Source organism: Mobula hypostoma, chromosome 3, assembly GCF_963921235.1.
Source record: "Mobula hypostoma chromosome 3, sMobHyp1.1, whole genome shotgun sequence".
Classification (NCBI taxonomy): Eukaryota; Metazoa; Chordata; class Chondrichthyes; order Myliobatiformes; family Myliobatidae; genus Mobula; species Mobula hypostoma.
In genome coordinates this window covers 20068932-20094115 of record NC_086099.1, presented here as the reverse complement: position 1 = coordinate 20094115, position 25184 = coordinate 20068932, and the positions used below count along the sequence as shown (strand labels likewise).

Sequence of the window (25184 nt, the reverse complement as noted above, 5' to 3'; positions counted from 1 at the left end):
CCATTTTATATTTTATTATTATTATCTCCAGCAAACACGAGTTGGGGAAAAAAAATTGACTGAACGACAAAAAGTTAGGGCCTGAATTTCCCAAGGTGTCAAGTCACCAAATGCAGCTTCAGCAGGAGATCAAAGTTCAAAGTAAATTTATTATCCAAGTTACCATGTGTTACCATATACAAGCTTGAGGTTCATTTCTTGCAGGTATTTACAGGAAAAGGAAATACAATAGAATTTTACCAAAATCTGTACATAAATAAAGACTATCAAACGTTAGTTTAACACTATTAGAGCTCAGAGTGTTCCAGATTTCCCAGTAAAATCCTGGCGCTGTCTGCAAGGAGTTTGTACATTCTTCCCATGAGAACTTCTGGCTCAAGACGGCACTGCTGAGGGCAAGGAACAACCTACTGGCATTAACAAAACAAGAAATGCAACTGAATGCTTAATTAATAACATTTTTTCTGCTAATGATTATGGTAAACGATCACTGCAAGCAATGAAGAGGCGAGCAAAGGTGAGGCTGAGTCGTGGGTTGAAGCATGAGAGTGTGAGGTGGAGTTGGGGGCGAGGTCGAGGCATGTTCGAGACGAAGTTGGGGCGAGTGGAGCGGAGAAAAGTCGGAACAGAGGAGATTCAGGGCCTGTCCACCCAAATGGAGAGCGAGTCTAAGTGCCAGGCTGAATTGGAAAGGGCGGGTACAGGCCAAAACGAGGTGGCCCAGGGCGTTTCGATGCAATAGGACCTGGGTCTCAGAGTGAGGAACAACCTAATGTTTGGAGAATTCAAACGCCGGGCCAGATGGATCGAAAGGACAGGGTGTCAGGACCAGAGGCAAAAGTCGGGCTGGTTCTGCTCGCTGCTCTATGGCGTTTACTCCTCTGCACTGAGGCTGTGGGCCTGCTCCTGCTGCCTTGGGCTTCATATCTGCAGGTTCTGTGACATTTACTCTGCTCTGTGCTAAACGGAGGCTGCCTTGGGCTCCGTGTCTGCAGGTTCTGTGACATTTACTCCGCTCTGTGCTAAACAGAGGCTGAGGCTGTGGGCCTGCTCCAGGAGCTCCGGCCTTTATGTCTGAGGACTCACTTTTGCTCTAAATGCTTTTTGCTTGCACAATTTGTTATTCTCTCTCTCTCTTTGCACATTGGGTACTGTGCCAGTCTTCTATTTTTTAATGGGTTCTTATGGGTTTCTTATTTTATAGCTGCCACTAAGGAGATGATCTCAAGTTGTATAATGTATACATACTTTGATAATAAATGTAATTTGAACTTTGAACCATTGAACTTTGAGTGCGAAGTCCAGGGTGCTCTGATTTCCAACATTCCAAGATATTTTACCCCAGATTTGTGATACAAAATTATGAGGGGTATAACTGAAGTAAATGCAAGCAGGCTGTTCCTATATTTTACATTAGGTCTCACAATGTGCATTTTCTCTGTGACCAAGTAAGTCTCCTGCAGGTTTCCTCCCACATCCCAATGATTTGCTGGTTGGCTGGCCATAGAAAATTTCCCCTAGTGTGCAGCAAATAGGGGATCCCACGTAAGAGTTGACAGGATTGGGGCAAATTGGTGCTTGATGTTCGGTCTGGGTTGGGTGCTGCGTAGCTGCATTATTCTGTACAATATTACAGGACGTAATCTGCAAATAACTCCAAAAAATATATGGCTCTTAGATGATATATTGATAAAGACTATACTACATGTACTCAACTGTAGAACTTTACTACATAGCTTTGAGGACATGTTTCAATGTGTCATTCCTTTTTGTTTCTCCATGACAGCCAAATAATACTTGCTGACTTTCTGCCCTCACAAGACTTTCCAGTATTTGCACTATGAGTTATAACAGCTCCCAATTATTTTTTTTCTCTCTGAACAATTAAGGAAGCTTTTTAAGTAAGAATCAGATCTGAAGGTTGACTGCAAATCAAACCCTGATCTGACCATGAGACTTAATTGGCTCACCGATCTTTAAAGAGGACTATGGGAGTCCTAGAGATGTATCACCTGAAATTAAGTAAAGGTTTCAAAGGCAGGTCCAGAATTGTATAAAATATGAAAGAGATTCTCATTTTTTTAATTGTAGCATAATGCACAGAAAGGAAGGTCTATTCCTATTCTCAGAACTCATCTGAATTATGTGTTCATGCTATCACTCAGGTCAGGTAGTAAACCTTTGATATCTGTTGGAATGCCAATAGAAAATAGAAGAATAGCACAAAAGCTGAATGTGCGATCCAACTGTTTAGCGTTTCCCAACACAGAGCCATACCGCCCTTGAATCTCCTTCCAATGAAATGTATACAACATGAAGAAATAATCACCTTCAAATGAAATGTATGCAATACAATAAAATAATAGTGTATACCTCACCATTAGCCTAAACTTTGAAAGCTCACCACAGACTCACAGGTGTCCACTGTTAAGTACTCCTCACAAGATATTGTCCTATTACATTATAATTGTAAAAGCTGCAGTTTATTGTAAAATATGTTTATATTCCAAATAGTATTAGAAGCATAGAAACATAGAAAACCTACAGCACAATACAGGCCTTTTGGCCCACAATGCTGTGCTGAACATGTACTTTAGAAATTACCTAGGGTTACCCATAGCCCTCTATTTTTCGAAGCTCCATATACCTATCCAAGAGTCTATTAAAAGTCCCTGTTGTATCTGCCTCCGCCACAGTCATTGGCAGCCCATTCCACACACTCACCACTCTCTGCATAAAAAACTTACCCCTGACATCTCCCCTGTACCTACTACCCAGCACTTTAAAATTGTGCCCTCTCGTGTTAGCCATTTCAGCCCTAGGAAAAAGCTTCTGACTATCAATGCACGATCAATGCCTCTCATCATCTTATACACCTCTATCAGGTCACCTCTCATCCTCCATCGCTTCAATGAGAAAGGGCCAAGTTCGCTCAACCTATTCTCATAAGGCATGCTCCCCAATCCAGGCAACATCCTTGTAAATCTCCTCTGTACCCTTTCAATAGTTTCAACATCCTTCCTGTAGTGAGGAGACCAGAACTGAGCATAGTACTCCAAGTGGGGACTGACCAGGGTCCTATATAGCTGTAACATTACCTCTCGGCTCTTGAACTCAATCCCATGATTAATGAAGGCCAATGCACCGTATGCCTTCTTAATCACAGAGTCAACCTGTACAGCAGCTTTGAGTGTTCTATGGACTTGGACCCAAGATCCCTCTGATCCTCCACACTGCCAAGAGTCTTACCATTAATACTATATTCTGCCATCATATTTGACCTACCAAAATGAACCAACTCACACTTATCTGGGTTGAACTCCATCTGCCACTCCTCAGCTCAGTTTGCATCCTATCAATGTCCTGCTGTAATCTCTGACAGCCCTCCACACTATTCACAACACCCCCAACCTTTCTGTCATCAGAAAATTTACTAACCCATCCCTCCACTTCCTCATCCAGGTCATTTATAAAAATCATGAAGAGAAGGGTTCCCAGAACAGAAATCTGAGGCACACCACTGGTCACAGACCTCCATGCAGAATATGACCTGTCTACAACCAATCTTTGCCTTCTGTGGGCAAGCCAGTTCTGGATCCAGAAAGCAAGCTCCCCTTGGTTCCCATGCCTCCTTACTTTCTCAATATGCCTTGCATGGGGTACCTTATCAAATGCCTTGCTGAAATGTATATACACTACATCTACTGCTCTGCCTTCATCAATGTGTTCAGTCACATCCTCAGAAAATTCAATCAGGCTCGTAAGGCACGACCTGCCTTTGACAAAGCCATGCTGACTATTCCTAATCATATTATGCCTCTCCAAAAGTTCATAAATCCTGCCTCTCAGGAGCTTCTCCATCAACATACCAGCCACTGAAGTAAGACTCACTGGTCAATAATCTCCTAGGCTATCTCTACTCCCTTTCTTGAATAAGGGAACAACACCTGCAACCTTCTAATCCTCTGAAACTTCTCCCGTCCCCATTGATGCTTCAAAGATCACCGCCACAGGCTCAACAATCTCCTCCCTTGCCTTCCACAGTAGCCTGGGTATATCTCATCCAGTCCCGGTGACTTATCCAACTTGATGCTTTCCAAAAGCTCCAGCATATCCCCTTTATTAATGTCTATATGCTCAAGCTTTTCAGTCCTCTGTAAGGCATCCCCACAAATGCCAAGGTCTTTTTCCGTAGTAAATACTGAAGCAAAGTATTCATTAAGTACCTCCGCTATCTCTTCCGGTTCCATACACACTTTTCCACTGTCATACATGATCGGTCCTATTCTCTCACGGCTTATCCTCTTGCTCTTCACGTACTTGTAGAATGCCTTGGGATTTTCCTTAATCCTGCTCGCCAATGCTTTCTCATGGCCCCTTCTGGCTCTCCTAATTTCATTCTTAAACTCCTTCCTTCTAGCCTTATAATTTTCCAGATCTCTACCATTACCTAGTTTTTTTTTAACCTTTTGTAGGCTTTTCTTTTCTTCTTGACTAGATTTTCAACAGCCTTTGCACACCATGGTTCCTGTACCCTGCCATCCTTTCCCTGTCTCATTGGAACATACCTATGCAGAACTCCACACAAATATCCCCTGAACATTTGCCACAGTTCCGCCATACATTTCCCTGAGAACATCTGTTCCCAATTTATGCTTCCAAGTTCCTGCCTGATAGCTTCATATTTCCCCTTACTCCAATTAAATGCTTTCCTAACTTGTCTGTTCCTATTCCTCTCCAGTGCTATGGTAAAGGAGATAGAATTGTGATCACTATCTCTAAAATTCTCTCCCACTGAGAGACCTGACACCTGACCAGGTTCATTTCCCAATACCAGATCAAGTACAGTCTCTGCTCTTGTAAGCTTATCTACATATTGCATCAGGAAACCTTCCTGAACACAGCTAACAAACTGCACCTCATCTAAACTGCTTGATCTAGGGAGATGCCAATCAATATTAGGGAAATTAAAATCTCCCATCACGACAACCCTGTTATTATTGCACCATTCCAGAATCTGTCTCCCTATCTGCTCCCCGATGTCCCTGTTACTATTGGGTGGTCTATAAAACACACCCAGTAGAGTTATTGACCCTTTCCTGTTTCTAACTTCCACCCACAGAGACTCAGTAGATAATCCCTCCATGGCTTCCTCCTTTTCTGCAGACTTGACACGATCTCTGATCAGCAGTGCCACACCCCCACCTCTTTTGCCTACCTCCCTGTCCTTTCTGAAACATCTAAAGCCTGGCACTCTAGGTAGCCATTCCTGCCCCTGAGCCATCTAAGTCTCTGTAATGGCCACATCATAGCTCCAAGTATCGATCCAAGCTGTAAGCTCATCTTCTTTGTTCATAATACTCCTTGCATTAAAATAGACACATCTCAAACCATCAGTCTGAGTGTATCCCTTCTCTATCACTTGCCTGCCCTCCCTCTCACACTGCCTACAAGCTTTCTCTATTTGTGAGCCAACCACCCTTTCTCCATCTCTTCAGTTTGGTTCCCACCCCCCAGCAATTCTAGGTTAAGCTCTCCCCAGTAGCCTTAGCAAAACACCCTGCCAGGATATTGGTCCCCCTCAGATTCAAGTGCAACCCGTCCTTATTGTACGGGTAACGCCTGCCCCAAAAGAGGTCCCAATGATTCAGGAATCTGAAACCCTGTCCCTGCTCCAATCTCTCAGCCACGCATTTATCCTCCAACTCACTCTATTCCTATACTCACTGACGCGTGGCACAGGCAGTAATCCCGAGATTACTACCCTTGTCGTCCTGCTTCTTAGCTTCTTTCCTAACTCCCTGTAGTCTGTTTTCAGGACCTCCTCCTTTTCCTACTATGTCATTGGTACCAATATGTACCACGACCTCTGGCTGTTCACCTTCCCACTTCAGGATACTGTGGACGCGATCAGAAACATCCCTTAGGTTTATATATGGAAACTCAGATCTACATTCAATGGTCACTTTATTAGGTACACTCTTTAATGCAAATATCTAATCAGGCAATCATATGGCAGCAACTTAATGCATAAAAGCATGCAGACATGGTCAGGTGGTTCTCTTGTTGTTCAGACCAAACATCAAGAATGAGGAAAAAATGTGCTCTAAATGACTTTGTCCATGGAATGATTATTGGTGCCAGATGGGGAGGTTAGAGTCTCTCAGAAACTGCTGATCTCCAGGAATTTTCATGCACAACAGTCTCTAGAGATTACAGAGAACAGTGGAAGAAACAAAAACCATCCAGTTAGCAGCAGTTCTGTGGGAGAAAATGCCTTTTTTTTGTAATTCTTTTAATTGAATTTCATCATCAAACAAACATTTCCATAAGATGTATTTCAGATACTGTACATATATATCATATAGTCATATTTGTCACAAATCTCCATGTAATATTTATCTGAGGTATAAACTTATAGTAAGGAGAGGAAAGAAAGAACAACCGAAAGAAGAAAACTACGTACAGAGTAGGGAGTGATCTTTTTTTTTTACAACATTTTCATTGACTTGTGAGAATAAAATCAGGCCTATGAGGTGTTATGTAGTGAAACCACTTTTTCCAGTATGAATAAAATTGTTCCAACTTATGATTAACAGATGCTGTTATCTTCTCCATTTTGTAAATGTCCATTGTAATTTCCATCCATGCATTTAAAGTTGGGCTCTCCTGTGATAACCATTTCCTGGTAAGGGTCTTTTTACCAGCCACTGGCAGTACATTCATTAAATATTTATCTCTTTTCGACCATTCTTGAGGTATATACCCAAAATATATGGTCTTACTCTCTAAGGGTATTTCACATTTAAGGATGTCTTGTAGGGCATTATGTATCCCACTCCAATAGTCTTTGATAACGGGACAATCACAGAAAATATGATAAAGGTTTGCATTTTGATTTCCACAATCTCTCCAGCAAACAGGGGGGTTACTATCATAATGGGATTTCTGAGAGAGTATAATAAAATATCTTATCAAGTTTTTCCACCCGAACTCCTTCCATTTTTGTGAACTGGTACACTTCCATTGATCCCTCCATATTATTGTCCAGTCTTCCTCAGATATTATTATCCCACCTTCCTTCTCCCATTTTGTTTTAATGTATGAAGTCGAATGTGTTTTAAGATTTGACAAACCCTTATACACACTTGAAATAATTCTACTACCATTGTCTGAATCATATGCTTTTCTAAATAGCTCTATCAGACATGTACTTGCCTTGGTTACATTTTTAACTATCCTCTTAACATACTGTTGCATCTGTAAATACCGGTAAAAGTCTTGTTTTTCTAAAAAGTGTTTCTCTTTGAGCATTTCAAAACTGAACAGTGTTCCTTCTTTCATTATATTGCAAATAGCTGTTACTCCTTTAGCTGTCCAGCCCTTAAATCTAGCATCCAGTTTATTCGGCGTAAAATCCGAGTCATATGCACACCATTTAAGAATTGCAATGTCTCTCTTTAGTTCATATTCTTTTATAATAGTTTTCCATATTTTAAGAGTCCATCTCACCCACGGGTTGTCAATATTATTTATGTAACTTTGTAGGTTGTTATCAGCCAAAATTGCCTGTTTGGGGATGGAAAGTATCATCTCCTCAGTGTTTTTCCATTGAGCATCATATGATGGGTTGCACCAGCATATCACGGCTCTCAAATGTGCTGCAAAATAATAATCTCTAAGAGAAGGTAGGCCCCATCCCCCCTTTTCCTTCGCTAATTGCAAAATTTTGAGATAAACCCTAGGCCTTTTACCTTGCCATATATATCTTGATAGCATCTTGTTCCATTCATTGAATTGATTTTGGTTAATCTCTGTTGGTAGGGTCTGAAAGAGATATAGTAGAAAATGCCTTCTTATTGAGAGAGGTCAGAGGAGAGTGGCCAGGCTGGTTCAAGCTGACAGGAAGGTGATAGTAACCACGCATTACAACAGTGGTGTGCGGAAGAGCATCTCTGAAAGTACTATGTATTGAACCTCGAAGTGGTGGCCTTCAACAGCGGAAGACCACAAACATACACTCAGTGGCCACTTTATTTGGCGCACGAGGAGCCTAATAAAGTGGCCATTAAGTGAAAAGTTTAGACTACGTTGTAACAAAGTGGTGTGAGCAAAAGATATCCATTTATGAACTCACAAAATCCTTTCCATGAATTGAAAATTACTGTACAATGATATGGATAAATTGCATTTTTCTGCAGGACTTCAGTAGTGATTTTAATGAAGCAAAAAGATAAAGAGAAGTTCCTCTTTTCTTTCCAATAGTTGATGCAACAGCAAGCAACAATAATGGCGTCCGTGGCCCAGGGAGGTTACCTGAACCCAATGGCAGCATTCGCAGCAGCTCAGATGCAGCAGATGGCAGCCTTGAATATGAATGGACTGGCAGCTACGCCCATGACACCAACATCAGGTATGTGTGGCAGTGAGGCCAACAAAGCACTTGATCTATGCAGAAAGGTGCCGGAGAAAAGCCAGCATTATCATGAACGACCCCACCACCCTGATCGTGGACTGTTAGTCCCACTCCCATCAGAGAGGAGGCTACGTCGCATTCATGCCAGGACCACCAGTCTCAAAACCAGTTACTTTCCCCAAACAGTAAGGCTGATCAACACCTCCACCCACTAACCCACCCCTCCACACCCCCACTTTATCATTTCCTGTCAGTTACCTTATGTACAGACACTCCTGTGCCTAGCGCTACTTCATGGAAATACGCTCAATCTAGCTATATAAGCTATTTACATACTCATATTTAATATGCTTTTTATTATTGTTTTCTTTATCTTATTGTGTTTTTGTGCAAATACTTAATTCTCCTTTATACTTCCGTACTGGAAATGACATTAAATAATCTTGAGTCTTGATAAGAGTAAGGCTTTTTTGAGCCACACACATTAAATATTTAAAGATTAGCTTTATTTGTCACATGTACATCTAAACATGCAGTGAAATGCATCATTTTGCGTCGACGACCAACACATTATGCAAGTGTCACCTTGTTTCTGGCACTAATGTAGCTTGCTCACAAATCACTAACCCGAACCCCAACCCTACGTCTTTGGAGTGTGGGAGGAAACAGGAACACCTGGAGGAAATCCATGTGGCTAAGGGGAGAATGCAGCAGGAATCGAACCCCGATCGATGATCGCTGGCACTGTAAAATCAAGCCAGTGTGCCTAAAGCTCTACTAACCTAAATGATGTAATAAATCATCAAGGCATAATGGATAAACGCTGAAATAAAATCCAGTTTATGCAAAGAGATTAACATTCAGCTTTTACTATATATTTATTTCAGACATTTAAGTACAGACAATAATGGCAAGCTCTAGAATCATCTCACTTAGCAGAGCATAAAAGATAAACAGTAACACACCACATGATAACTTTGAGGAGACAATATGGTTAAACTTAGTTCACTGATCAAAAACTGAATCTCCATCATATCTTTATTGCTGTCTGTTTGGCTCCTCTATTTATAATATAGAGCAAAGAACATAGAACAGGACAGCACAGGAAAAGCCCATAGTCCCACAACATTGTGCCAAACCAATTAAGTCAGTAAACAAATGGCCAACAAAATTAATCTTCTCTGCCTACACAAAGTCCATATCCTTCCATTTTCCTCACATTCATGCACCGATCTCAGCATCTCTTAAGAGTCCCTAATGTACAGTATCTGCCTCGGCTACCACTCTGGGCATTGCATTTAAGGCACCCACCACTCACTGTGTTAAAAACTTGCCCCTTACGTCTCCTTTGAACTTAACCCATCTCACCTTAAATGAACCTGGTGGTGTGGGTCCTGTGTCTCCTGTAGCTTCTTCCTGATGGCAGTGGTGCAGAAGAGATCATAATCTGGATGGTGGGGTCCCTGATGATGGATGCTGTTGCTTTCCTGTGTCAGCACTCCATGTAGATGTGCTCAGTGGTTGGGGAGGGCTTTACCCATGATGGACTGGGCCATATCCACTACTTCTGTAGACCTTTCCATGCAAAGGCATTGGTGTTTCCATACCAGGCTGTGATGCAACCAATATACTCTCCAATACACATCTATAGAAGTTTGTCAAAGTTTTAGACGACATACCAAATCTTCACAAACTTCTAAGAAAGTAGAGGCACTGCCATCCTTTCTTTGTAAATGCACTTAGGTGCTGTACCCCAGACAGACCCTCTGAAATTATATCACTGTGGAATTTAAAGTTGCTGACCCTGTCCACCTCAGATCCCCAGATGAGGACTGGCTCATGGACTTCTGGTTTCCTCCTCCTGAAGTCAATAACCAGCTCCTTGGTCTTTCTAACATTGAGTGAGAAGTTGCAGTGACACCACTCAACCAGATTTTCTCTCTGTCTCCTATATGCTGACACACCACCAACTTTGATTCAGCCAATGACAATCATGTCATCGGCAAACTTAGATATGTCATTGGGGGTGTGCTTAGCCACACTGTCGTAAGTGTAAAGCAAGTAGAGCTGGGGTCTAAGCACACAACCTTGTGGTGCACCCGTGCTGAGGGAGATTGTGGAGGAGATGTTGTTGCCAATCTGAACTGACTGGGGTCGGCAAGTGAGGAAATCGAGAATCCAGTTGCACAACGAGGTATTGTGGCCTAGGACTTGAAGCTTATTGATTAGTTTTGAGGGGATGATAGTATTGAATGCTGAGCTGTAGTCAATGAAGAGCATCCTGATGTATGCATCTTTGCTGTCCAGATGTTCCAGGACTGAGTGAAGAGCCAATGAAATTGCATCTGCTGTGGACCTGTTGTGACGGTAGGCAAATTGGAGTGGATCCAAGTCGCTTCTCAGGCAGGAGTTGATATGTTTCATCACTACCCTCTCAAAGCACTTCATCACAGCGGATGTAAGTGCTACTGGACGATAGTCACTGAGGCAGGTTACCACATTTTTTTAGGCATCGGTATAATTGAAGCCTGCTTGAAGCAGGTGGGTACCTCAGACTACCGAAGTGAGAGGTTTTGCCAAATATTGAATACAAGCAGGACCAACCCCCCACCCCACCCCCACACACACACCCCTGCTCCCTCCCATGCTCCAGGCTGGCCTATCTCTTAGTTGGCTTTCAGTGTATACTGAGCCCTTACCATAGCATATCCCCTGAAGCCTTGCTGAAATCTGCAGACTCAGCACAGGGCAGAGATCCACATAATGAATGTAATTACACTTTTTTTGGTGCGCGTTATAATTGATGTTCTGACAATGTTGGATATATTGAAAGCTCTAAGGTAAACCCCTTTCCAAAAAGAATTTATGAAATTAAACTTTGCCATTGATTTCTCTAGGTAGCGTCTCTCATGCATGTCATCAGGAAATTTGTTAAGCAAAGATTACCACAAATAGAATCAATCCAGCATACGTTTATTGGTTTCTGGGATGAGCATATAAGGAGTGTAGATGGTTCCATGAAAACCATTTTCGCTCTTATTAGGTCAAATCCAGTCTTCAAGTGTAATAGAGTGATAGTAAGCTGGCAGCCAGCCTTCCATCTTTCTGGAGTTAATGAAAATAAGCAGATCTCGCATTAACTCAAAATTACTCTATTGTCTGAGCTATAGTGCCTACAGCACAGAGTGCTTTATTTAGTTGCAAGATAGGTTGGAAGGAATCACATTTTTATTTACTACAGGGGCACTGAAAGGGAGGTGCTCATGCAGAAAATCGTGCCCTGTGAACATCTCTTTTCTTCACCTCTGCAGAAGCGGCTCTTTGGGTCTTCGTTGCAAACATTCTGCCGTTATCAGTATATTATGTAAAACACTGTCAATAACATCCACTTATTCACCACCTCTTCCTGTGCATCCTGACAACACTCCGGCAAGGGCTATCAGTGCCCTTTGAACCATAACACAAACTGCGTCAAATGGTAAAATATCGAACCGCACAAAGTAAAATTTGAATGCAAAAAATTCTTCAAGATTCTTAAAGTTATGATTATGCCAGGGCGAAAGATTGAATGCTAAAATATCCAATACTTTTTGCTATTTGAATACACTGAATGAATACCAGTTATTTCTTTAACCATCTGCTAATTGAGCATTCTGTCGGTCAGATGGAAAGCACCTCATTTCAAAAGCACAGTCATTCTCGGCTTCACGCAGGATGTTATTAGAGTCCTTTGACTAGAAACGAGTTGGCATCAGCTATGATTGCTTTAAGCGTGGAGCACATTTTGTGATAATTAGGACTCACGCATGCTGTAAAAATGTAGACAGAATGGAAGGGAAAATAAGTACTGGTTTGGAGGCATTTAAATAACGTAAGTGACAACTTGGAAGCATTCTTAGTTATTAGCCAGCTCCTCTTCAAGTAAGGCAATTATCTTTGTAGGTCAAATTTTTAAGTATATTTACTTTTCAACTGCCAATTTCCACCCTGAGTTTTCCTATAAGATGTTCTTCATCCTTTCCTTCCTCAATCTTTGCATTTGATGAGTCATCATTCTTAATTGCTTTAATTTCTATTTTGGTTACTATTACTTTCACCTTTAGGACGCATTGCATATTCTTTACCCATGTATAAGTTCTGGCTAGCACGTCATCTAATCTCCCAGTTTGTATTTTCTCAACTTGTATGTTGTGAACTTGTCTCTCAGCTTGCAATTTCTCACAATGCGTTTTGGTTGCATTTTTGAAAGAAGTTTGTTGGATGTGAAGCTGGAAAGTCTTGAAGAGATACAAGTTTCTTCTCGGCTCTATCCCTCCCCCTCCTGTCTTCTCCTATCATTTTGCATCTCCCCCTCCCCCTCCAGCTTTCAAATCCCTTACTCACTCTTCCTTCAGTTAGTCCTGACGAAGGGTCTCGGCCTGAAACGTCGACTGCGCCTCTTCCTATAGATGCTGCTTGGCCTGCTGCATTCACCAGCAACTTTGATGTATGTTTCTTCTTAAAGTCATTTTTTTTCCCCATTCTGAGGATTTCCTGTTTCCCAATGTATTTTTTGACCAGTTCCTAGTAACTTTCAGCATTCAGCTACCTCTCTCCTCTTCCAATGTCACCTTTCTGCACTGATGCTGCAGGCAAATAATTATTATAGATTAGTATAGATCGGTGCAGCTGTCTTTGTGGATATGGTAGGGTGAAGGACCCATTTCTGTGCTGTAGGACTCCATGACTCAGTGACTTTATGGTTTCAAGAACATGACTCATATGGCCATCTGTCTACAGATGACCAAGTACTATTAGTCCTCGTTCTCCACTATCAAAGTTGCTCACTACTCCAGGATCAAGCTGACAAATAACTCTTAAAGACTTTCCTTCATTGTCAACCATCTCCTTAAATGTCGTCCTCTGCCTCCTTCGCCTTCAGTACTGATAATGTGCAGAAGGAATTTTTGTGAACTTATTTTTACGGTGACTCTCTGTTCAGCAATCCTGCTGCATTCTGCCTTTCCTCTCATTCACTGAGTAGCTCCCAGCCACTAAACCTCTATGAATTGAGGGCAAAGTGTAGTTATGGTCCTTTGTTTCATCACACGATAAGTAGAAGCATGACTGTGCTATTTCAAGTCACGGAAACAGGCCCATCTAGTCCATGCGGCCTAGTTTTCTGCCTAGCCCCATCTACCTGCACCTGTAACATAGCCCTCCATACCTCTCTCATCCATGTGCCAGCACAAAATTCCCCCAAAAAATTGAAAATCGAACCTGAATCCACCACTTCACTGGCAGCTCATTCCACACTTGCACCACCATCCGAGTGAAGGTTTCCCTGCAGATTCCCATTAAATATTTCACCCTTCACCCTAAAGCTATGACTCGAGTTGTAGTCTCACCCAGTCTGAGCGGAAAAGCCTTCATGCATTCACTCTATTTATACTCCTCATAATTTGTGTTTCTCTTAAAATCTCCCCTCGTTCTCCTGTGCACCTGGGAATAAAGTCTGAACCTGTTCGACCTCTCCCAGTGACTCAAGTCACATTGGCAATTTATGCCTGATCTACTCTTTATATAAGTCATATGTGATTATTTAACTTCAGCTCCACTTACTACATTTCACAGTACCTGCCTTGGTCTTTTATCCTGCAGAACACCTAATACACCATTTGCATATCAAATGGCCATACCAAGTCTGCATCTAACTCAGACCCTCTATATCATAGAAGCAGGATTCAAACCTGGAGGCTCCAATGTCAGGTCAGAAATTGGTTGTTTAGTCTGTTGGTGGTAGGCTACTGTGTTTTCCCCCAAGCCGCTGCACCATGTTACCCTGCAAGGGCTTCAGTTGTGTGCATAATGGTGCCCAGGCAGTGAGCTGGTGGTAGTAGGGATAGTCCGGGTAATTATAGATCAGTGAGCCTTACGTCTGTGGCGGGAAAACTGTTGGAAAAGATTCTTAGAGATAGGATCTATGGGCATTTAGAGAATCATGGTCTGATCGGGGACAGTCAGCGTGGCTTTGTGAAGGCCAGATTGTGTCTAACAAGCCTGATAGAGTTCTTTAAGGAGGTGACCAGGCATATAGATGAGGGTAGTGCAGTGGATGTGATCTACATGGATTTTAGTAAGGCAGTTGACAAGGTTCCACACGGTAGGCTTATTCAGAAAGTCAGGAGGTATGGGATCCAGGGAAATTTGGCCAGGTGGATTCAGAATTGGCTTGCCTGCAGAAGGCAGAGGATCATGGTGGAGGGAGTACATTCAGATTGGAGGGTTGTGACTAGTGGTGTCCCACAAGGATCTGTTCTGGGACCTCTACTTTTCGTGATTTTTATTAATGACCTGGATGTGGGGGTAGAAGGGTGGGTAGGCAAGTTTGCAGACGACACAAAGGTTGGTGGTGTTGTGGATAGTGTAGAGGATTGTCAAAGATTGCAGAGAGACATTGATAGGATGCAGAAGTGGGCTGAGAAGTGGCAGATGGAGTTGAACCTGGAGAAGTGTGAGGTGGTACACTTTGGAAGGACAAACTCCAAGGCAGAGTACAAAGTAAATGGCAGGATACTTGGTAGTGTGGAGAAGCAGAGGGATCTGGGGGTACATGTCCACAGATCCCTGAAAGTCACCTCACAGGTAGATAGGATAGTTAAGAAAGTTTATGGGGTGTTAGCTTTCATAGGTCGAGGGATAGAGTTTAAGAGTCGCGATGTAATAATGCAGCTCTATAAAACTCTGGTTAGGCCACACTTGGAGTATTGTGTCCAGTTCTGGTCACCTCACTATAGGAAGGATGTGGAAGCATTGGAAAGGATACAGAGGAGATTTACCAGGATGCTGCCTGGTTTTGAGAGTATGGATTATGATCAGAGATTAAGGGAGCTAGGGCTTTACTCTTTGGAGAGAAGGAGGATGAGAGGAGACATGATAGGGTGTACAAGACATTAAGAGGAATAGATAGAGTGGACAGCCAGTGCCTCTTCCCCAGGGAACCACTGCTCAATACAAGAGGACATGGCTTTAAGGTAAGGGGTGGGAAGTTCAAGTTTTTTACTCAGAGAATGGTTGGTGTGTGGAATGCACTGCCTGAGTCAGTGGTGGAGGCAGATACACTAGTGAAACTTAAGAGACTACTAGACAGGTATATGGAGGAATTTAAGGTGGGAGGTTATATGGGAGGCAGGGTTTAAGGATCGGCACAACATTGTGGGCTGAAGGGCCTGTACTGTGTTGTGTTCTATGTTCTATGTTCTTTAAGTTTTCTGCGAGGGGGCAAGTCCTGGATTTTTGTTCATGTGGACAATTTCTGTCGTAGCATGTATCACAGAATTTGACAGGGCATCGAGCAAACCAGACAGGCCAACACCAGAGGAGTTCTGCTTAAGGTATGTGGAGGAGCTGTTAGAGGTTTAATACAGAGAGAATGCACTGTAAGGATAGAGGTAGAAGCTGATTACAATGGGGACACTTGAGGATCATTTAGATGTACATTAATGTACAAAACATGGAGGGTTATGAGCTGCGTAGGTGAGAAGGGTTAGATTGATCATCGAGTACTGTAGTTTGGCACAGCATTCTTTGTTCTACCCACACAAAATGCTTAAGAAACTCAGCAAGTCAAGCAGAATCCATGGATGGGAATAAACAGTTGAAGTTTTGGGACGAAACCCTTCATCTCAGCCCAAATCATTGAATATTTATTCTTCTCCATTGATGCGGTCTGACTTGGTGTGTTCCTCCAGAATTTTGTGTGTGTTGCTCAAGCTTTCCAGCATCTTCAGGATCCCTTGTGTTTTTGACTCTATATTCTATGTTCAGGAGTGCCAATAGCATGGCAGAGATATGCACCCCACCCCACTTTACGTCAGCTTGTTTCTACACTCACATCAGTCTGTGCAGATGGTGATTAGTCACTCTGGTGCACACACTCAACTCTGGTGAGTCATGTCTTCGCAGACTCCCTGTGTGTGCTGAAGCAATGACAGTGATACTTCGTGATATCTGTCATGAAATTCATTGCTTTGCGGCAGCAATACACAAAAAAATTATAAATTACAATGAGAAAGATTCTCTCTTCTTGTACTAATTTAATTTAGCCCAATTAAGCAGCTGTGCCAATTAGATGTAGTTTCATGGAAATAGTTAAAAGGTCTAAAAAAGACAAACTACCATTTAACTGAGTAACAAATTATGTATTTGAGTGAAATACAGAACTAATTAGAACACCACCAATACCTCTACAGTGCTATAACATTGTGCATTAGTTCGTAATAGTTAAAGACGGACTATAAATGAACAAAATCAGTGCAGATACCTAGTGCACATAATAGACTGCATTTATACAATGTTTTGGATGACTGCATCTTTCAAGTCCTCATTTTATTTGAAACATTCAAGATGATTGTAGATACTTTTTTTTTTGCTAATTCTTAACCTGTTAAAGTAGTGAAATCATTTCATTTTCACTCTTGGTCATTTCTGGCACCTTCCAAGCTTGAATGCTTGAAACCACAGTGAGCAAAACTGTTCTGAATTGTCTTTCTGCTTATTTCTCACCAACTGTCAGTGACAAAAATCACTGCTTTGTGAATACAGACACACACAAATGACACTATTTAAAAATTGATCACTCTGAGCTCGGTGTAGTGTCTGAAGTCTATGTGAGTGCTCGCGATTGTCTCCTGCCCCAACTAAGCAGCATAGTGTCCAAATGAAATGAGGGAAATCTCAGATATTTTCTCAATTTAGTTTTTGTTCTTTAAATTTGTCCCAAATAAATGGCTGTCCCAATTAACGAATGCCCTAATTAACTGTAATCCACTATATTCCACTGTATATTTACATTCACACACACACACACACACACACACACACACACACACACACATACACACACACACATATATATATGCCCTAATGCCCCAGTGCCCCAGTTAACTGAAATCCACCATAATCTACTGTATCTTTACATTTCTACATATAATAAGTTGTGCGAAAAGAGAGTACAAATAGTGAGGGATACACAGGCACGTTGTCAGCTCAGAAATCTGATGGCGGAGAGAAGCTGTTGGGTGTGTGTCCTCTAGCTCTCGTGTCTCCTCCCTGATGGTAGCAAAGAGAAGAGGACACATCCTGGATAATGGGGAACTGTCAAAGTACATTGACTTAAAGCAGCCATTGATGAAATTGCAGCTATCATTCTGCAGAGAATCATGTTTTTATGTGGGTGGAACAATACCACAGTCGGGAAAAACATGGAGACAATAGACAATAGGTGCAGGAGTAGGCCATTCGGCCCTTCGAGCCAGCACCGCCATTCACCTGTGATCATGGCTGATCATCCACTATCGGTATCCAGTTCCTGCCTTATCCCCATAACCTTTGATTCCACTATCTTTAAGAGCTCTATCCATCTCTTTTTTGAAAGCATCCAGAGACTTGGCCTCCACAGCCTTCTGGGGCAGAGCATTCCATATATCCACCACTCTCTTGGTGAAAAAGTTTTTCCTCAACTCCGTTCTAAATGGCCTACCCCTAATCCTTAAACTGTGGCCTCTGGTTCTGGACTCACCCATCAGTGGGAACATGCTTCCTGCCTGCAGTGTGTCCAATCCCTTAATAATCTTATATGTTTCAATAAGATCCCCTCTCAGCCTTCTAAATTCCAGAGTATACAAGCCCAGTCGCTCCAATCTTTTGACATCTGACAGTCCCGCCATCCCGGGAATTAATCTTGTGAACCTACGCTGCACTCCCTCAATAGCAAGAATGTCCTTCCTCAAATTTGGAGACCAAAACTGCACACAGTACTCCAGGTGTGGTCTCACCAGGGCCCTGTACAACTGCAGTAGGACCTCTTTGCTCTTATACTCAATTCCCCTTGTTATGAAGGCCAGCATGCCATTAGCTTTTTTCACTGCCTGCTGTACTTGCATGCTTGCTTTCAGTGACTGATGTACAAGAACACCTAGATCTCGTTGTGCTTCCCCTTTTCCTAACTTGACTCCATTTAGATAATAATCTGCCTTCCCGTTCTTACCACCAAAGTGGATAACCTCACATTTATCCACATTAAACTGCATCTGCCATGCATCTGCCCACTCACCCAGCCTGTCCAAGTCACCCTGCATTCTTATAACATCCTCCTCACATTTCACACTGCCTTCCAGCTTTGTGTCATCGGCAAATTTGCTAATGTTACTTTTAATTCCCTCATCTAAATCATTAATATATATTGTAAACAGCTGTGGTCCCAGCACTGAACCCTGTGGTACCCCACTGGTCACCACCTGCCATTCCAAAAGGGACCCGTTAATCGCTACTCTTTGTTTTCTGTCAGCCAGCCAATTTTCAATCCATGTCAGTACTCTGCCCCCAATACCATGTGCCCTAATTTTTCCCACTAATCTCCTATGTGGGACTTTATCAAAGGCTTTCTGAAAGTCCAGGTACACTATATCCACTGGCTCTCGCTTGTCCATTTTCATAGTTACATCCTTCATAGATTTACACCCTTCGTAAATCTATGCTGACTCGGACCAATCCTGTTACTACTATCCAGATGTGTTGTAATTTCATCTTTTATAATTGACTCCAGCATCTTTCCCACCACCGACATCAGGCTAACCGGTCTATAATTCCCCGTTTTCTCTCTTCCTCCCTTTTTGAAGAGAGGAACAACAGTAGCCACCCTCCAATCCACAGGAACTGATCCTGAATCTATAGAACATTGGAAAATGACTACCAATGCGTCCACGATTTCTAAAGCCTACTGATGGAGGTTTTCATTGTGAAAGGGTTTGCCTTCTATCTTAAGTCTGCAGACTTCCAAATGGATGTTTCAGTCACTGAACTTACTTGGATCTTCAAAGGGCATGCTTACTTCTCACTGCTGCTTTCAGGAAGAAGGTACGGGAGCCTTCAGGACCCACACCACCAGGATCAGGAACAGTTATTACCCTTCAACTATCAGGCTTTCGAACCAAAAGAGATAACTTCACTCAACTTCACTTGCCCCATTATTGAAATGTTCCCACAACCACTGGACTCTTTCTAAAAAAAACTCTTCATCTCATGTTCTCAACATTTATTGTTTATTTATTTATTGTTAGTCGTTCTTTCTTTTTGTACTTGCTCTGTTGTTAGCTTCTGCACTCTGGTCAAATGCCCAAGTTGGGTGGTTTTTCATTGATTCTGATGTGATAATTATTCTATAGATTTACTGTTAATGCCCACGAGAAAATGACACTCAGAGTTGTATTTGGTGACATATATGTACTTTGATAATAAATTTATTTGAACTTTGAATTTTTGAAGCCAATGTCAAAGTAAAATTTATTATCAAATTACATATATGTTAACAACATATACCAACTTGAGATTCATTTTCTTGCAAGCATTTACAGGAAAATTAAAAAAACAACAGAAATTATGAAAAACTATACATAATCTAAGTATGAAAAATAACCAATGTGTAAAAGAAGACAAGTCATGCATATAGATGAAAAAAAATAACAGAACGTGAATTGAAGGTGAATCTGTGGGTTGTAGAATCAGTATTGAGTTCTGGTGAGTCTATTTATCCATGCTGGTTCAAGAGCCTACTGACTGCAGAACCTGGCTTTTACACCTCCTGCTGAACTTGTCAGGAGTGTATATGGTCCAGGGTTTCCACTAGGGCTTGGAGTCCTCACTGCAGTCAAATGCTTCTCAGTCTCTACAAAAAAATGTCAAGTGTTTAAATTGTGTCATAAACCGAGCACAACTGATCAGCCTCTGACCCGTCAGCTCTAGTGGGATCTACTTTCCTGCTGCAGGACAACACACTGGAGCATTGGTTCTCCATGTTACATTCCCCAAATATCACCTGAGCTGAGTCATCACAGGGTGAGAAGTATTGCTTGCTATTTCTGCCAAGGAGCAGTGGTTGGATCTGATATAGATCAACAGAACAGAGAAATCAAGGCCTGAAGTCCATAAGACCATAAGACCATAAGACAAAGGAGCAGAAGTCGGCCATTCAGCCCATCGAGTCTGCTCTGCCATTTTATCATGAGCTGATCCATTCTCCCATTTAGTCCCACTCCCCCGCCTTCTCACCATAACCTTTGATGCCCTGGCTACTCAGATACCTATCAATCTCTGCCTTAATTACACCCAATGACTTGGCCTCCACTGCTGCCCGTGGCAACAAATTCCATAGATTCACCACCCTCTGACTAAAAAAATTTCTTCGCATTTCTGTTTTGAATGGGCGCCTTCAATCCTTAAGTCATGCCTTCTCGTACTAGACTCCCCCATCATGGGAAACAACTTTGCCACATCCACTCTGCCCATGCCTTTCAACATTCGAAATGTTTCTATGAGGATAGATAAGTCAAGATAATATTTCTAATATTCAATCACAATCTATGGACATAGCTGGCTATGTTAGAAATTTGGGAAGAGAGTGTCGCTAATGCAGGGCCCTTAGCATTGTCAATGACCTCTCCCATCCATCCAACAATCTACTTGACTCCCTACCATCAGGCAGGTGGTTTTGTAGCATTAGGACAAAAACTATTAGGACGGGAAACAGCTTCTTCCCCCAGGCTGTAAGATTACTGAATTCCCTAACACCACCTAGGTCTCATGAAGCACCAAGAGCATTATACCGTTTACTTTTTTACTCGTGTCATGAATGCACCTTATTATTTGTTAATTTACTAGTGGTAATGTGACTTTATGTGTTATGTGTGTGAATTGTATGTATTGTGTTGTGCACCTTGGTCCTGAGGAACATCGTTTTGTTTGGGGTCATACATGTGCACGATTGAATGACAATGAACTGAACTTAAACTTGAACTTTCAGTCGGAGTTTATTTCAGCCAATTTTGTGAGGTCAAGTCCAAGAGGAAAGTGTACAAGAAATGGCAGGACCCAAAGGAGCAGTGGGATCTTGGGGTGTAAGTCCTTAACTCCCTGAAAGGAGCGAAACAAATGGATATTGTGGTAAAGAAGGTGATGGCATGCTTGCCTCCATTGGCTGGAGAATTCGGTCTTGAAGTCGAGAAGACATGTTGCACATTCATGTAACGCCATTTTAAATTTTATTTTTGAGCTTCATCATTAAATATTTATCAGCATCGGATTATAAGTTGCATCTCTTACTGTTTCCTTGTGAGTGTTAGGGCTAGCCTTGCCACACGTTGTAAATGTTAAACATGCCTGCTTGATGTGGATGAAGCTGAAGATGCATGATTTGCTGTGTATGTGTTTTAGGTGGGAGTACACCTCCTGGCATCACCGCACCAGCCGTGCCTAGCATCCCTTCCCCGATCGGCGTAAACGGATTCACCGGCCTCCCCCCGCAGGCTAACGGACAACCGACAGCAGAAGCCGTCTTTGCTAATGGAATCCACCCCTACCCAGGTACATACTCATTGTCTTAATTTACATCACCAACGGCAGCGGGTGGGGAATACACAGAGAAAAAGTAATCTTCACAGATGAGGAAAGGACTGTTTTGAAAAAGAATGCCAGTTTTCCAGGTGTGTGCATGGGAGAGGGCAGTCATGGTGTTTATTCCGAGCAGGAGCTGGAATGATCTCTGTGGCTCCGTTTTGCAGAGTGTTTCCAGATGCGGTTCTCTCCCTATCACTGAGAGATTGTGAAATGTTTGACAACAACTACAATCATAAACAATTCTTTTTATCACAGCAAAATGAATATGAATTTATCTGTCCAGAAAAAGCACGTTATGACAGCATAATAAATATGGATTTATGCCTTAGATCAGTTAAAAATATGGCCAACATAACCAGTTTTTAACAAGCAAGTGAAGTCATGAATGTATTGCTAACACTAGACATCACAGACCAAACAAAGTAAGAATGGACAACCAGGACTGCTGAACCTGAAAAGAGGAACATCATCAGAACCAAAGATTTCTAACAAGAGACCGCTGTCCAAAACTTAACCTGTTTCTTTTCTCATTTCAAGTGTTGCCCCAACTACATTATTTTCTCTCCATATTCAAAACATCTTTTCATTTCGTAGAGTTATAGAAAAGTACAACACAGAAATAGGCCCTTCAGCCCATCTAGACTATGGCGAACTATTTAAACAGCCTACTCCCATCGACCTGCACCGGGTCCATACCCCTCCATACCCCTACCATCCATGTACCTATCCACACTTCTGTGCAGCTTTGAAATGGAGCTCGCATGCACCACTTGCACTGGCAGCTCATTCCACATTCTCACGACCCTCTGAGTAAAGAAGTTTCCCTTAAACTTTTCAATTTTCACCCTTAACTCATGACCTCTGATTGTAGTGCCACCCAGCCTCAGTGGAAAAACACCTGCTTGCATTACTCTGTCTATACCCCTCATAATTTTGTATGCCTCCATCTAATCTCGCTCAATCTTCTATGTTCCAAGGAATAAAGCCCTTACCTATTCAATCTTTCCTTATAACTCACGTCCACCGGACCCAGCAACATCCTTGTAAATTTTCTCTATACTCTTTCAACCTTATTTACATCCTTCTTGTAGGTAGGCAACCAAAATTGCACATGATACTTCAAATTAGGCCTCACCAATTTCTATTACAACCTACTTCGCACATTTGCATGACTTCGGGCATCCTGAAGCCAATTAAATACATTTTTTAAAGTTTAGACATCATTAGCGTGTGCAGCAACTTTACAGGATTAGTTGAAGGGTAAGTATTGGCTAGACTTCAGAGAGAACTACTCTGCAATTTCTTAAAATTGTGATGTGCTGTCTCACCACCACCATAGGAGAGAGCAGCTCTTGGTGGAACATCTTTTCTGAAAGGTATACGGTAGTTCCAACTTGTAACATGGCCTTATCATTACACTGAACTGTCAAGCCAGATATGTCCTCAAGGGTCTGAAGCTTCAGACCTCAGATTCAGAAGTGAAAATGCTATCCCTGACACATGGCTAATAAGTTATTGTTGTTTGCTCCAATAAGAATAATTTTGAAAAGCGGTATCACTGTGAGATAAATCACACATTCCATCTGGATAATGTCCTCAGAGTTCTGGAAAATTCTCTGTAACCTAAGTATTGAGGGGACTGAGAGTGCGATGTATTAGCAAATAACCCTTTTACCTCCCAAATTTGCCGTCAAAATGCATCCATCCTGAGAAATGGAATGTGTCTTATCTGCAAAATATAATGGCCATGTGCCCAGAAATGGAATTGCATAACATTGTTTTATTCGGCACTATGTGATTAAAAATTGATTTAACTTGAAGTATACATCATTTACAACAATTTTCAGTTCAAGTCATACCTTACGGGTAATTCAATCAGCAATTTCCTGTCGTTACTCTTGTGACCCCCAATGCAGTTTCTGTCTCAGAGATGGATGTGATGACTTTGTTCCATATGTAACATTGCAAAGGAACTAACTCTCTCAGGACAGTATTTTTTTAATCTCCCCCATCACCAACCTAAGATAACTCAATGGACCTGGGTAAAACCTTGGGCCCTTCCCTTGCACAAAGACAGCCCCCCTTCATCCCCCAGTCTCCACTCCACTTCCAGCTCCTCAAATTCAGCCCCCACTGCTATGCTACTGCTGCCATCTCCACCTTCCCTGCACCTCCTGGAGCTTTTTCAGTTCCCAACCAGGATCCACAATTTGTCTCCCCGATCCCAATCGCCCCCAAAAATGCTGGTCTCTCCCTGAGCACAGCAATACATGCTCAGTTCCCCACCCTCAACACAACACTTGCATGCTTGACTACTCCCCCCCCTCAGCTCTGACCCGCACCTTACAGGAACCCTACAGGAGATGTGTTACGAGGGAGCAGGTTCACGGCTTTGGCAACTGAGGCAGAAGACACTGATTATGAATAAGCACATTAATTATTGACTTACAAACAGTAAAACACTCAACTAAACATTTAAGCCACCCTAAGTTACACAAACTATGACACTAAACATTCAGTAACACTTCACACTCAACGGGTACCTCACTAAGTCTCCCCAGGTTACACAACCACAAAACTAATCATTCCACAAACAGATATTTAGTTAAGAGTGAGCATGGGCCCTCCTATATCTCCAGTGGATTTTCCCAGTGGTTCTTCAGCACTGGTAGCGACCTCAATGTGAAGATGAGTGCCTGGAGGCAAAGGAAAGCCCCTGAGGCACCTGAAACTTGACATACGGCAACCAATGGGAAAGAGCTGCCGCATCCTTTGAGCGGGCCAATAGATACCCGGTACGGCAGAAGCAGCTTTAGGCCGACAAGTCAACTAACCCTTCACATTACGAGATGCTGAAGGGACTTGTCTAAAGGAAACCCTGACGATTCAGTGATCCAAGGTCCCCCCCGCACCTCACTAACCACAAGCCCACGTGAGTGTATGGGCAACTTCCCAAACTTGATCATGAGAGAGCACATTTTTAATTCCATTAATATTCAATGTTCAATCAGCCTCAACTGTAACTACATTTTGATGTCACGGGACAACCATCAAAACAATGAGTGGCCAATATATCTTCACCATAGTCCATGCTCTGTGATTTGCAGGCTATAGTTTCATCGTTCACAATACATTTCCTAAAGAAAGTCCATTTGTTGCACCGAATGGTTGACATTTAAGATTTGGTACAACTTGTCTCTCTCGCTTAATGAAGTAGTTTAGTGAAATCCAAATTACTTTGAGATATCGGCGCTAGAGTTAATGTAAACCTCAAGGCCCGGATTTTACAGAGTGAACCCCACAGCCTGCAGTCATTGTTGAGCTTGTTGAGGTCATA

The 25184-nt window shown here is 42.2% G+C and overlaps 1 protein-coding gene across 9 annotated transcripts in view; it reads left to right on the top strand.

The window, feature by feature from the left end:
* celf4 (CUGBP, Elav-like family member 4) overlaps positions 1-25184 on the top strand; it is a 1378019-nt gene that overhangs the window by 1202758 nt on the left and 150077 nt on the right. For all 9 annotated transcript variants that reach the window (XR_010017340.1, XM_063042779.1, XM_063042778.1 and 6 more), the window contains exons 7-8: positions 8266-8413; positions 21665-21814. Coding sequence is in view for 8 of the 9 variants with exons in the window: in XM_063042779.1 (XP_062898849.1) it covers positions 8266-8413; positions 21665-21814 (298 nt within the window). In the remaining variant the exon portion in view is untranslated. The remainder of the gene's footprint in view (positions 1-8265; positions 8414-21664; positions 21815-25184) is intronic.